This window comes from Cynoglossus semilaevis, chromosome 15 (assembly GCF_000523025.1).
Source record: "Cynoglossus semilaevis isolate Cse_v1.0 chromosome 15, Cse_v1.0, whole genome shotgun sequence".
NCBI classification, from domain to species: Eukaryota; Metazoa; Chordata; class Actinopteri; order Pleuronectiformes; family Cynoglossidae; genus Cynoglossus; species Cynoglossus semilaevis.
This window is the reverse complement of record NC_024321.1, coordinates 9,308,134-9,318,163: the sequence shown is the minus strand read 5'-3', so window position 1 is coordinate 9,318,163 and position 10,030 is coordinate 9,308,134. Positions and strand designations below refer to the sequence as shown.

The 10,030-nt window shown below is 41.1% G+C and overlaps 4 protein-coding genes across 4 annotated transcripts in view; all 4 read left to right on the top strand.

Moving 5' to 3' along the window:
* Positions 1-945, top strand: part of LOC103390879 (protocadherin gamma-B7-like) — a 3,815-nt gene extending 2,870 nt beyond the window's left edge. The window contains exon 2 of the mRNA XM_025063352.1: positions 919-945. Coding sequence (XP_024919120.1) covers positions 919-945 — 27 coding nt within the window. The remainder of the gene's footprint in view (positions 1-918) is intronic.
* Positions 673-3,811, top strand: LOC112488240 (putative protocadherin beta-18). The gene has a single exon (XM_025063459.1). It carries the CDS (start codon positions 1,001-1,003, stop codon positions 3,461-3,463), a length of 2,463 nt encoding a protein of 820 aa, XP_024919227.1. The 5' UTR covers positions 673-1,000; the 3' UTR covers positions 3,464-3,811.
* Positions 3,812-3,957: 146 nt separating this feature from the next.
* On the top strand, positions 3,958-7,446 carry LOC103390878 (protocadherin gamma-A11-like). Its single transcript, XM_017039152.2, has one exon. The coding sequence runs from the start codon at positions 4,428-4,430 to the stop codon at positions 6,852-6,854; it is 2,427 nt and encodes an 808-aa protein (XP_016894641.1). The 5' UTR covers positions 3,958-4,427; the 3' UTR covers positions 6,855-7,446.
* Positions 7,447-7,462: 16 nt separating this feature from the next.
* LOC107989575 (protocadherin gamma-A11-like) lies at positions 7,463-10,025 on the top strand (the record flags this gene model as incomplete). Its single annotated transcript, XM_025063463.1, has 1 exon — positions 7,463-10,025. A coding segment is annotated over exon 1 (2,037 nt), but the record flags the coding sequence as incomplete, so codon positions are not given.
* Between the last annotated feature and the right edge of the window lie 5 nt (positions 10,026-10,030).

Here is a 10,030-nt window from a genome sequence, read left to right as displayed (position 1 = left end):
TTTTTTGTTAATATATATTTTTCCTGATTCACTTTCTCGCTGTGCGTTTTGTTAGACTGTTTTGATTATTTAAATATTTTCCCCCTCGTAGTTCCACGAGGAAACATTGTCTCCTGCAAAACATTTGAATTTTAATTACGATTATAAGTTGAAATATCCTGTTGTGTGTTTGTGTGCATGTGTGATTTATGACGAACACAAATCATCTATTTATACCTGTTGAGGTACTTTGTCTTTGATAGTTGCTAGTCCCGCCTCTGCTCTTCACTGACTCTCAGTATGAAAAACGTTTTTGTTTTTCTTTTTATTTGGCCAGTGCCCTGATTGGGGACACAATATTGGCCATAATTTAATATTTGTTAGCAATCCTCTGAGAGGTTGCCCACTTGTCTCTGTCCATGGTTCTGAAATTGCAGCTGAATCCCCTTTTATCTACTTTTTTTGCCGGTAATACCATTCTCATTTACGGTTTTTTTTTTTTTTTTTATGCAGTACACACACCAGCAGGTAGTTAATGTGGGAAATATACAACAATCCTGATTTGCCTTAGCCTACTGACTTTCCACGCTATGTATAATAAACTAATAATTTTATATTTCTCATGGCGTCCAGCTTTTAATTTTGATGGTGCTCCGCCAACAACTGGTTTTAGGGTTTTGTCAATGTCATCGGACATGTAGACAAAAATTACATCCGAGCCTCAAAATCTCTGTTAATACCTTTTTTAAAGACTACCATCCAGCATGTGGCCGGTATTTTAAAAGTGTTGCACGGCTTAAAAACAGACTCTTGGTGCCGCTGTGGTCTAACACAACGGCGGCTCAGGCATCTCCACCCACCGTGGCTGCCATAAAAGCCTTTTAGGCTCAGACAACGGACTTTGTGAATACTGCTTTTTTTGTCTGTTCCGCTGTTCAGAATTTCGGATTATTCGTGGAGGAATAAAGGAATATTCTCCAGGTTTACTGTTTTTTAGAACATAAACATTTTTGAAGGGGACATGGGGAACAAAGGATTGTATTCGCTTCATCTGGTCTTCTGTTTTGTTTTCTTCCTCCTGCCGCTGGACCTCGTTAATGGAGACCCGAGTTACACAATTTCTGAGGAACAGAGGCGTGGATATGTGATAGGAAATGTAGCAAAGGATCTCGGCATTGACGTTACAACAATATCGTACCGAAAGCCCCGTGTTGATTTTGAAGGTACACAAAAGCAGTACTGTGACGTTAGTCTGAACACCGGTGAACTGATCACATCAGAACGAATTGACAGAGAAAGCCTTTGTGACAAGAAACCGTCGTGTTTGTTAAAATTGGACCTGGTCTTAGAAAACCCTTTGGAGCTTCATCGTGTGACTCTTCATATTCAAGATATAAATGACAATTCGCCAACATTCAGAAAAAATTTGATTGAAATGGAAATAAGTGAGTCCGCAGAAAAAGGTTCTCGCTTCTCCATCGAGGAGGCCCATGACGCTGATTTAGGTCAAAATGCTGTTCAGAGATACATCCTACAAAAGAACGACAATTTTATTCTTGCAGTTCAAAATAATAATGTTGAACTTGTTTTAGATAAAAAACTTGATCGAGAGAAACAGAAGGAGATGAATTTGCTGCTGACAGCTTTAGATGGAGGCTCTCCTCAGAGATCAGGCACTGCAGTCATACACGTCACTGTACTGGATGCTAATGATAACGCCCCAGTGTTCAGTCAGGGCATTTATAAAGCCAGTGTGGCCGAAAACTCACTGCCTGGTACTGTAGTTGTTGTTGTAAGTGCTAGTGATGCAGACGAAGGAGTAAATGGAGAGGTGACGTATGATATTGGCCACTTGTCTGAAAATGATGTGAATGTTTTTTCAATTGATCCTAAAATAGGAAAAATAACTGTAACCGGACAGACTGACTACGAAGAAAAGAGTTCTTTTGCGATTCCTATTGAAGCTAAAGACGGATTGGGACTAACGTCGTATGCTAAAGTTATTATAGATGTGACTGATTTAAACGATAATGCTCCAGTTATATACGTAAAGTCTCTGACTAACCCCATACCTGAGAACGTGTCACCTGGTACAGAGGTGGGCATCATTAATGTTCAGGACAGAGATTCTGGTAAAAACGGACAGGTCAGCTGCTCTATTCACCAGAAAGTTCCCTTTAAATTAGTTCCTTCTATTAAAAACTATTATTCCCTGGTGACCACAGGACAACTGGACCGTGAACTAGTGTCTGATTACAACATTACAATCAGTGCTACTGACGAGGGCTCTCCTCCTCTGTCCTCCTCTAAAACTGTTCACTTATCTGTAGCTGACATCAACGACAACCCACCTGTGTTTGAGGAACAGTCCTACAGCGCATATGTGACTGAAAATAACAAACCTGGCTCCACTTTATGTTCAGTTACTGCTCGAGACCCTGACTGGAGACAGAACGGTACAGTGATTTATTCTCTGTTACCTGGTGAAGTGAACGGTGCCTCAGTCTCCTCCTACCTGTCAGTTAACGGAGACACAGGTGTGATCCACGCTGTGAGGTCATTTGACTATGAACAGTTTAAGAACTTTAAAGTCAACGTCATGGCCAGAGACAACGGTTCTCCTCCACTGAGCAGCAACGTGACTGTCAGTGTATTTATATCAGATGTGAATGACAACTCTCCTCAGATATTGTATCCCTCCTCAGATAGAAACTCCTTCATGACTGAGTTAGTTCCTAAAGCTGCACACGGAGGTTCTCTGGTGTCCAAAGTGATAGCAGTGGACGCAGACTCTGGACAGAACGCCTGGCTGTCCTATCAAATAGTTTCATCTACTGATCCAGGACTTTTCACTATTGGTGTCCACAGTGGAGAGATCAGGACACAGAGGGACATTTCTGAATCTGACAGCATGAAACAGAACCTTGTTGTTGCAGTGAAAGATAACGGACAGCCCCCTCTCTCTGCCACCTGCTCCATGTATTTGATTATTTCTGATAACTTGGCTGAAGTGACGGAACTTAAAGACATTTCTAATGACGGAACTAATTCGAAACTGACTTTTTACCTGATCATTGCACTGGTGTCTGTGTCCACCTTCTTCTTGACCTTCATCATCATCGTCCTGGGTGTGAGGTTCTGTCGCAGAAACAAACCCAGACTGTTGTTTGATGGAGCAGTCGCCATCCCCAGCGCTTATCTTCCTCCTAATTACTCAGATGTTGACGGCACAGGAACTTTACGCAGCACCTACAATTATGACGCCTACCTGACAACAGGTTCTAGAACCAGTGACTTTAAGTTTGTGACATCATACAACGACAACACACTGCCAGCTGACCAGACTCTGAGGAAAAGTCCCTCTGACTTTGTTGACCCATTTGAGGATTTCGAGGCCTCCGTGGAGGTAGGCTGTTCTTTAAAATCTTTTTATGAGGCACGTAATTATTTTCTTTTTCTTTGCCCCATATTTTTACGCATTTAAAAAGACTGTGTTGTTGCTGATGGGAAGTAGTGGCAAGTTGTTATTTTTACTCTATAGAAGGAACACGTGTATAACGACACAATTTTCAATTGTCTTTTTTTTTTTTTACACAAGTGAAACGTTTTGGTTTTCGACATGAATTTATTTTTCGTAATTTTTCTCCAATTATATCTTATACTTCATCTTTCTAATTGGCTGAAAAATGCACCAAGAACGAAACAGTATAATGTTTTTAGTCAAGCTGCATATCTATATTAAGTAGTAGAAATTACATTTTTATTCACCAGCTACGATTTAAATATATAACTCAGAATATAAGTCGTTGTCAGGTAGACCACGTTTTAGCGTCGATTATGATCGTTATAGTTGCAGCATAGTCACTTGTAGTGAACTGTATAATTGTGGTTTTCCTAATGTTATTAAAGTTTCACTAAACTTTGAAAATTATGCCTGATAAGGTTAATATTAATGTTATTATAAATCTATTTAAAGTTGCAAAGGTAGAATATTTGTTAATTCAATTTATTTTATCTTCGAGAAACACGATTAAAAAATTATGTTAAAGCAAATTGAAAAATTTCTACACTGCATATTTTAACCACTGTTATTTTAAATCAAATCAAAATAATCGCATCGAATGAGTGTCCTCTATGTTGATCACAGAAAAATAAAATAAAAATCTGCACATGTTTAGTCTTTGGAACGTAACCCATACTTTTTCATTAGCTGGTCGTGTTATTTATTTAATTTAATTTCTATGCAATATTGCAAAAGGACTCAGGGCGTCGCTGTTCACCCGCAGATTTGAAATTCAGTTCTCCACCCACAGTAAAGGGACAGTTGAAGAATAGAAACGTACCCGACGTTATTGTGGGAAGGACGTATCATAATTTTGACTATTTCGTCTTGGTTGCATCGGTGACTGGACTAAAGGACCGTGTCTACACCAGAACTGTGGAGGAAAATGGGCCACAAAGAGAATTCGTTGCAGATCTTTGTTTACTGTTTGGCTGTTATTCTTTATACGTCGGCTGCAGACCTCAGCTTTTCGATTCCGGAGGAGACGAGGCCAGGATCCATTGTTGGAAATATCGCCCAGGTCCTCGGGTTGGATGCAGCAAAGCTATCCTCTCGTAAAGCCCGCATTGATACAGAGGAAATATACCAGCACTACTGTGCTATAGATCTTAAAACCGGGGACTTGGTCGTCAGAGAACGGATCGACAGAGAGGAGCTTTGTGCGGAGAAAATTTCCTGTATGCTTAAATTTGAGTTGGTCCTCGAGAGCCCATTGGAGCTTCACCGCATTTCGCTTTTAGTCCAGGACATCAATGACAATTCACCAATCTTCCCGAAAGATGTGATTAAGTTGGAAATCAGCGAGTCCGCCTTCAAAGGGGCTCGATATCGTGTAAGTGAGGCACACGACGCAGACATCGGCCAAAATACAGTCAAACAATATAGTGTCGAACAAAATGAACATTTTGTCTTGTCGGTACAAGACGACACAGATGGGAATAAGATCATAGACTTGGTCTTAGACAAAGAACTGGACCGTGAAAAGGAGCAAAGTTTAGAATTCACGTTATTTGCAGTCGATGGTGGTAATCCACAGAAATCTGGAACTGCTAATATACACGTAACTGTGCTGGATGCTAATGACAACGCACCGGTGTTTGACCAGGCCACCTACAAGGCCAGTATACCTGAAAACGCTGCCGTTGATACAGTTGTTATTACAGTGAGTGCCAGTGACGCAGATGAGGGAATCAATGGAGAAGTCACATATGAATTTAGCCGTATTTCAGAGAGAGCCAAGAAGATTTTCTCACTGGATACTAAAACTGGAGAAATTAAAGTGATAGGATCTCTTGATTATGAGAGTAATTCAAAATATGAAATGCGCATCAACGCTAAGGATGGTTATGGACTTTCCTCTGACTCCAAACTGGTGATTGATATCACTGATGTTAATGATAATGCTCCAGTTATTTACATAAAATCTATGATTAGCCCCATACTAGAGAATTTAGTACCTGGTACAGAGGTGGGCATCATTAACGTTCAAGACCGAGATTCTGACGCAAATGGGCAGATCCGCTGCTCAGTTAATCAAAATGTTCCATTTAAACTAGTTCCTTCCATTAAAAACTATTATTCTCTGGTGACCACAGGACAACTGGACCGTGAACTAGTGTCTGATTACAACATTACAATCAGTGCTACTGACGAGGGCTCTCCTCCTCTGTCCTCCTCTAAAACTGTTCACTTATCTGTAGCTGACATCAACGACAACCCACCTGTGTTTGAGGAACAGTCCTACAGCGCATATGTGACTGAAAATAACAAACCTGGCTCCACTTTATGTTCAGTTACTGCTCGAGACCCTGACTGGAGACAGAACGGTACAGTGATTTATTCTCTGTTACCTGGTGAAGTGAACGGTGCCTCAGTCTCCTCCTACCTGTCAGTTAACGGAGACACAGGTGTGATCCACGCTGTGAGGTCATTTGACTATGAACAGTTTAAGAACTTTAAAGTCAACGTCATGGCCAGAGACAACGGTTCTCCTCCACTGAGCAGCAACGTGACTGTCAGTGTATTTATATCAGATGTGAATGACAACTCTCCTCAGATATTGTATCCCTCCTCAGATAGAAACTCCTTCATGACAGAGTTAGTTCCTAAAGCTGCACACGGAGGTTCTCTGGTGTCCAAAGTGATAGCAGTGGACGCAGACTCTGGACAGAACGCCTGGCTGTCCTATCAAATAGTTTCATCTACTGATCCAGGACTTTTCACTATTGGTGTCCACAGTGGAGAGATCAGGACACAGAGGGACATTTCTGAATCTGACAGCATGAAACAGAACCTTGTTGTTGCAGTGAAAGATAACGGACAGCCCCCTCTCTCTGCCACCTGCTCCATGTATTTGATTATTTCTGATAACTTGGCTGAAGTGACAGAACTGAAGGAACTTTCTCACGATGATAATTCAAAGTTGACATCTTACCTGATCATTGCACTGGTCTCTGTGTCCACCTTCTTCTTGACCTTCATCATCATCGTCCTGGGTGTGAGGTTCTGTCGCAGAAACAAACCCAGACTGTTGTTTGATGGAGCAGTCGCCATCCCCAGCGCTTATCTTCCTCCTAATTACTCAGATGTTGACGGCACAGGAACTTTACGCAGCACCTACAATTATGACGCCTACCTGACAACAGGTTCTAGAACCAGTGACTTTAAGTTTGTGACGTCATACAATGACAACACACTGCCTGCTGACCAGACTCTGAGGAAAAGTCCCAGTGATTTTGTTGATCCGTTTGAGGAACTGGAAGACTCTGGAGAGGTAGGATCAGTTCAAACACTCCCCACATCTCTGCCCTAAGCTTGTATTGAGGTCATTCATTTAAAACTGCCCTTTACATTTAGATGAATACGTCATATCAACTGGAACAGGACACAGCTCACATATCTTTGACAAATATGCAGAGGTTCTACATGCCTCAGAAGCCTTTTTAACGGACTGCTGTTATTGAGATTTAACAGTGAACAGTTGTGGTCAGTTGTAGTCTGTTTGTTTTCAATTTTGCATTTGTCCAAATAGGAACCTGATGTTTAGTGTAAATGAATTCACCTCCACTGTTGTTAGATAAACGTGTCGTTTTATGGAACAATTGACGTTGGTTTCGCACGGTTGTCTTATCTGCAAGGTATCTGTCCATGGTGCTGATCTACTCGACACTCATACATTGAGCATTTCGGCTGTGATTAATTTATCAACCATGCTGCTTAACGGAGGAATATAATATTTTGCTAGAATTTGTAAATCTAATTCATAGATTTTTATTCGACACATTTGTCAAAAATCAATTTACTTTGTAATGAAAATAACATTTGACTTCTTTGTGATTGTTATTCAAAAGGAATAATATTTTTTTATACTCTGTATCGTGATCCTTTAAAAATCATAATCCATCCATTCAAAGAATACTCTGTATCGTGATCCTTTAAAAATTATAATGCATGTATTCAACGCATTTACATAACATTACACATGACTTAGTCGTTAGTCGGGCGGCTTGATTTTGGAAACTAATCTGTTGCGTAAAACCTCGTCGTTCTACTGTCCAGGAGATAAGAGTCAGGAAAGTTCCACCGTCGTTTGTGGATAATATGTACGTTGTTGTTATAATATAAATTGAACAGCATAACTAAATCTTACGAGCCCTCAATGTAATTTAAATCTGAAAAGTAAAAAATCTCAATAAACCGTTTAATCAATTTTAAAGCAATTTGTTCAAAGAGTATCTCGTCATTTAATCATGAAGTAGACGATTTTATATTTGTAATTTGACAAATAAACTCTGGGGGTCGCTGCTCACTCACAGATGTTAGATCAACATCTCCACCCACACCATAGGAACAATTAGAGTATTAGAACAAGGGTTTAGCTGTAGCAGCGTCGTAACATATATTTTTTGAACGCCTTCTGTTCGTCAGTGACAGGAAAACCACCGTGATGATGAATATTTTCTGGTTGAAAATGGATCTAAAAGGAATATCTCTGTTCGGTTTTGTCTGCGGTCTTGCTTTTTTTCTCCAAATCGCCACTGCAGACCTCAGCTATTCAGTTCCGGAGGAAAGTCGGCCCGGTTTCATTGTTGGAAATATCGCCAAGGACCTGGGTCTGGATGCATCGAATCTTTTCACCCGCAAGGCTCGTATTGATACTGAGGAAGTAAGCCAGCATTACTGCGAAATTGATCTTAAAACGGGGAATTTAGTCGTCAGGGCACGGGTCGACAGGGAGGAGCTGTGTGGGGACAAGATATCCTGCATGGTTAAATTCGAGTTGGTCCTAGAAAGCCCTCTGGAGCTTCACCGCATTTCACTCCTCATCCAGGATGTAAATGATAACTCGCCTATTTTCCCGAAGGAGACAGTTAACCTGGAAATTAGAGAGTCAGCCGACAAAGGAGCGAAATATCGCGTAAGTGAAGCGCACGACGTGGACGTTGGTCAGAATACAGTGAAAGACTACATTTTGCAGTCAAATGAACACTTTGTTTTATCGATTCGAGACAACAACGACGGTTCCAAGAGCGTAGAATTGCTTTTAGACAAAGAGCTGGACCGTGAAAAGGAGCATGATTTGCATTTAATGTTGATTGCAGTTGATGGTGGTAATCCACAGAGATCTGGAACTGCTAATATACACGTAACTGTGCTGGATGCTAATGACAACGCACCGGTGTTTGACCAGGCCACCTACAAGGCCAGTATACCTGAAAACGCTGCCGTTGATACAGTTGTTATTACAGTGAGTGCCAGTGACGCAGATGAGGGAATCAATGGAGAAGTCACATATGAATTTAGCCGTATTTCAGAGAGAGCCAAGAAGATTTTCTCACTTGATACTAAAACTGGAGAAATTAAAGTGATAGGATCTCTTGATTATGAGAGTAATTCAAAATATGAAATGCGCATTGATGCCAAAGATGGTTATGGACTTTCCTCTGACTCCAAACTGGTGATTGATATCACTGATGTTAATGATAATGCTCCAGTTATTTACATGAAGTCCTTAATGAACCCCATACTTGAGAATATATTTCCTGGTACAGAGGTAGGCATTATTAACGTTCAAGACCGAGATTCTGACACAAACGGACAGATCCATTGCTCAGTCCAGCAAAATGTTCCCTTTAAACTAGTTCCTTCCATTAAAAACTATTATTCTCTGGTGACCACAGGACAACTGGACCGTGAACTAGTGTCTGATTACAACATTACAATCAGTGCTACTGACGAGGGCTCTCCTCCTCTGTCCTCCTCTAAAACTGTTCACTTATCTGTAGCTGACATCAACGACAACCCACCTGTGTTTGAGGAACAGTCCTACAGCGCATATGTGACTGAAAATAACAAACCTGGCTCCACTTTATGTTCAGTTACTGCTCGAGACCCTGACTGGAGACAGAACGGTACAGTGATTTATTCTCTGTTACCTGGTGAAGTGAACGGTGCCTCAGTCTCCTCCTACCTGTCAGTTAACGGAGACACAGGTGTGATCCACGCTGTGAGGTCATTTGACTATGAACAGTTTAAGAACTTTAAAGTCAACGTCATGGCCAGAGACAACGGTTCTCCTCCACTGAGCAGCAACGTGACTGTCAGTGTATTTATATCAGATGTGAATGACAACTCTCCTCAGATATTGTATCCCTCCTCAGATAGAAACTCCTTCATGACTGAGTTAGTTCCTAAAGCTGCACACGGAGGTTCTCTGGTGTCCAAAGTGATAGCAGTGGACGCAGACTCTGGACAGAACGCCTGGCTGTCCTATCAAATAGTTTCATCTACTGATCCAGGACTTTTCACTATTGGTGTCCACAGTGGAGAGATCAGGACACAGAGGGACATTTCTGAATCTGACAGCATGAAACAGAACCTTGTTGTTGCAGTGAAAGATAACGGACAGCCCCCTCTCTCTACCACCTGCTCCATGTATTTGATTATTTCTGATAACTTGGCTGAAGTGACAGAACTGAAGGAAATTTC

Bases quoted from the DNA above. Each gene is read 5' to 3' on its own strand.
- LOC112488240 (XM_025063459.1), top strand. From the start codon at position 1,001: ATGGGGAACAAAGGATTGTATTCGCTTCATCTGGTCTTCTGTTTTGTT.
- LOC103390878 (XM_017039152.2), top strand. From the start codon at position 4,428: ATGGGCCACAAAGAGAATTCGTTGCAGATCTTTGTTTACTGTTTGGCT.